This window comes from Geospiza fortis, unplaced genomic scaffold, assembly GCF_000277835.1.
Source record: "Geospiza fortis unplaced genomic scaffold, GeoFor_1.0 scaffold375, whole genome shotgun sequence".
Classification (NCBI taxonomy): Eukaryota; Metazoa; Chordata; class Aves; order Passeriformes; family Thraupidae; genus Geospiza; species Geospiza fortis.
The window spans coordinates 25,960-29,718 of record NW_005054641.1 but is presented as its reverse complement, the minus strand read 5'-3'; the positions used below and the strand labels follow the sequence as shown (position 1 = coordinate 29,718).

At 40.6% G+C, this 3,759-nt stretch overlaps 1 protein-coding gene across 1 annotated transcript in view; it reads right to left on the bottom strand.

The window, feature by feature from the left end:
* Positions 1-3,759, bottom strand: part of POLR3C (RNA polymerase III subunit C) — a 13,399-nt gene that overhangs the window by 2,071 nt on the left and 7,569 nt on the right. Inside the window, 5 exon segments of the mRNA XM_031064840.1 lie at positions 112-350; positions 1,514-1,664; positions 1,752-1,812; positions 2,386-2,437; positions 3,068-3,237. Of these exon segments, the coding sequence (XP_030920700.1) occupies positions 112-350; positions 1,514-1,664; positions 1,752-1,812; positions 2,386-2,437; positions 3,068-3,237 (673 nt within the window).

Genomic DNA, 3,759 nt, shown 5'->3' with positions numbered 1-3,759 from the left:
TGTATAATGTATATTATATATTGTATCTTGTATAATATATAGAAAACTCTATAATATAGATAATACATAAAAATTATTTCCCAAGGGGCCCTACACTCCCAAAAACCCAACAGGGGACAGGGGGACAGCACCTTGTAGCACCTGTGCAGCAGCTCCTGGGGCTGACTCACCTTGTAGCACCTGTGCAGCAGCTCCTGGGGCTCACTCACCTTGTAGCACCTGTGCAGCAGCTCCTGGGGCTCACTCACCTTGTAGCACCTGTGCAGCAGCATGCGCGCGGCGGCCATCACGTTCACCGTGTACAGGTAAAAGGTGCGGGACGGAGCGTGGTCCGGAGTCTTGGGAATCTCCTGGGGAAGGGCAGAGGGATGGTGGGAACAAATTTGGGGGGATCCCCTTCCCTGGAGGTGCCCCTGTGTTCCCTCCCCCTTGGGATTGATTCCCTGAGGAGTCTTCGCTTCTTTGTGCCAGGGCTGGGATTGAATGTGTGAGATGGAATTCCTTCCTCGGACTCAAATAATTCATTTTTATCTCTGTTACAGTCTCACAAAGCCTGAGTCCTACAGCACTTTTAACAAACTAAAAATGGAGATCTGTCTCTCTCTACGAGGCCTTTCAAGGATAAACTGCCCAATTAAGAAATGACACCTAAATTATTTTTGCTTTTAACCCAATAAGCAACCACCCATGGCCAGCAACGTGGACGTTTTTATCCAATTACACAAAAACCACCCAAACCCAAGGAGGAGAAGAAGGAGAAGAAGAAGGTGGAGAAGAAGAAGGAGAAGGTGGAGAAGAAGGAGAAGGTGGAGAAGAAGAAGGTGGAGAAGTGAAGAAGAACGACCAGCCTCCACCTAAAATCTCCATCTTGTTTTATATATTTTTCTACATTTTAAACCCCAAACTCCCAAGTTTTCCACCCTGTGATATTTCACGCTTCTATTCAAACTCCACACCCACAATCCCAGTTCTGTCACCCAATTCTGGGACATTTCTCCACGGCCTCAGGTCACTGCAGTGTTCTCCTGGGGGTCAGTGCCTGGCAGCGCAGAAAAATCTCAAATTCTCAGCGACCAGGACCCAAATTCCAGGTGGGATCACTCAGAAGTGCCCAAAACCTGGCCAGATGTCACACCTGGGCAATCTCTGGGATCCCAGAGCTGGAAATCTCCTCCTGTGGAAGGGCAGTGGGAACCAAATGGAAGTGTCCCCTCCTCCATGGAGGAACCTGTGCTCCCTTCCCAGGTGGTTCCCTGTGCCCAAATTCCAGGTGGGATCACTCAGAAGTGCCCAAAAGTGCCCAAAACCTGGCCAGATGTCACACCTGGGCAATCTCTGGGATCCCAGAGCTGGAAATTTCTTCCTGTGGAAGGGCAGAGGGATGGTGGGAACCAAATGGAGATATCCCCTTTCCCCAAGGGTATCCCTGTGATCCCTGTGCCCAAATTCCAGGTGGGATCACTCAGAAGCGCCCAAAACCCGTCCAGCTGCCACACCTGGGCAAACCCCTCACCTGCAAGGCCACCAGGTTCTCTGAGAGCATCCTGTAGAGCATGTCCTTGGCTTCCTTGGCCGGGATCATGGCAAAATCCTCCACCTGCTTCTGCTCCAGGTGCTTCTTGCGCAGGAGCAGCCGGAAAATCCGGGCACAGCGGGAGCCAAACCTGCCCGGGAGGGGTGGGATGAGAGGGAGGGACGTGGGGAAGGGGCTGGGGGCAGCCCAGGATGGGGCTCCAGGTGCCCTTGGTCACCTCTCCTCCACGATGGACTCCAGCGTGGCCGTGGCCAGGGACACCAGGGCCTTGTGCAGGTCTGGAGGGGCTGAGGTCAAGGAGAATTGTGCAAAAATCACCCCAAAAATCACCCAAAGTCATCACAAATCTGCCCGAAATCCTTGCTCCAAAATTCCCCTCAAATCATCCCAAATTCCCCACAAAAATATCCCCCCAAATCAGCCCAAAATCACTCCTAAAATCCCCTGAAAATCACTCCCAAAATCCCCAAAAATCCCCCCAAATCACCAAAAGATCCCCTAAAATCACTCACAAAAATCCCCTAAAATCACTCACAAAAATCCCCTGAAAATCACTCCCAAAATCCCCCAAAATCCCCTAAAAATCACCAAAAGATCCCCTAAAAATCACTCACAAAAATCCCCTGAAAATCACTCCCAAAATCCCCAAAAATCCCCCCAAATCACCAAAAGATCCCCTAAAAATCACTCACAAAAATCCCCTGAAAATCACTCCCAAAATCCCCTGAAAATCATTGACAAAAATCCCCCAAATGCCCACAAATCACAAAAAAATCCCCTAAAAATCACCCCAAAATCCCCAATATCACCCCAAATCTGCCCAAAATCCCCCAAATCACCCCAAAGGATACTGACAGTGTAGGTGCCCCCTCCACTGTCCCCCGACTTCCCCACAAACTCCAACTGCAGGGAGAAAATTTGGAATTTTTACTTCAAATTCGGAGTGGGAAGAGTAAGAAGATTTCAGGGAAAAAAATATCTTTAACTTATAATTACAACTTTATAACTTTTAACTTAAAATTATAACTTTATATAAGTTAAATAACTCAAGTATTCTGAAATAATTTCAGCACTTGTTAAATATCTTCAATGTCAGTAAAATAGAATGCAGAATTTTATTGAATATCTGATAAATAATAAATAAATATAATATATTTATAATATATTTATATAGTATATAATGTAAATAATTAATGTACATTATATATTCTATATATTCTATAATATAAATAATTGACATATATAATATCTATTATATAAATAATAAATACATATATAATATAAATAAATAATAAATTTTATTAATTTAAAAATCTTCAGCACCTGTTAAATACCTTCAACGTCAGTAAAACAGAATACAGAATTTTATTTAACACCTGATAAATAATTACAATATCTTTGAGATCTGTCCAATAACTTTAAAAATATTTAAGTATCTGTTAAAAACCTTCCTTGACCTCTCAGAAAAAAAAATGTTTTAGCCCCAGACAGAGGAACAAAGGAGGAAAAATGGAATTAAAGCGCCAAGCTCACCGGATCATCAGCCAGGAGCGCCAGGTACTGGTCCAGCACCTGCTTCCCAATGTTGTACCCAGCGGGAAGAGACCTGAAAATCTAAAAAATATCACAAAAAAACCAGGGAATTTCAGAAAAAAATCCAGGGATTCCAAGGGTTACTATTTCATTTTATCGGGTTTTTTTTCCTGTTTTGGTTAGGATTGGGATTAAATGTGTAGAGATGATAGATGTTTATTAAATTTTATACATCCAAGGGTTACTATTTCATTTTATCGGGTTTTTTTTCCTGTTTTGGTTAGGATTGGGATTAAATGTGTAGAGATGATAGATGTTTATTAAATTTTATACATAATATATTATGTAATACACAAAGATTTTATAAAATATATCCTATATGTAAATATATTAGAATTATATAGAGTATATCTTGATATGTTTATATAAATATATGTGATTATATATTATAATATATAACACATTATATCATGTAATAGAATCCTATAATAATACCTGAAATTATATATTATATAATAAAATGTAATAAGATATTATTATAGCATAAGACATTAATATATTTAACATATTAATATATGGCAAGTAATATATTTTAATATTATATATTACTTAAGAAAACAAAGAACATATATAATATACTATAATAATATATTATATATATAGAAAATTACATATAGTATATAATATATAAT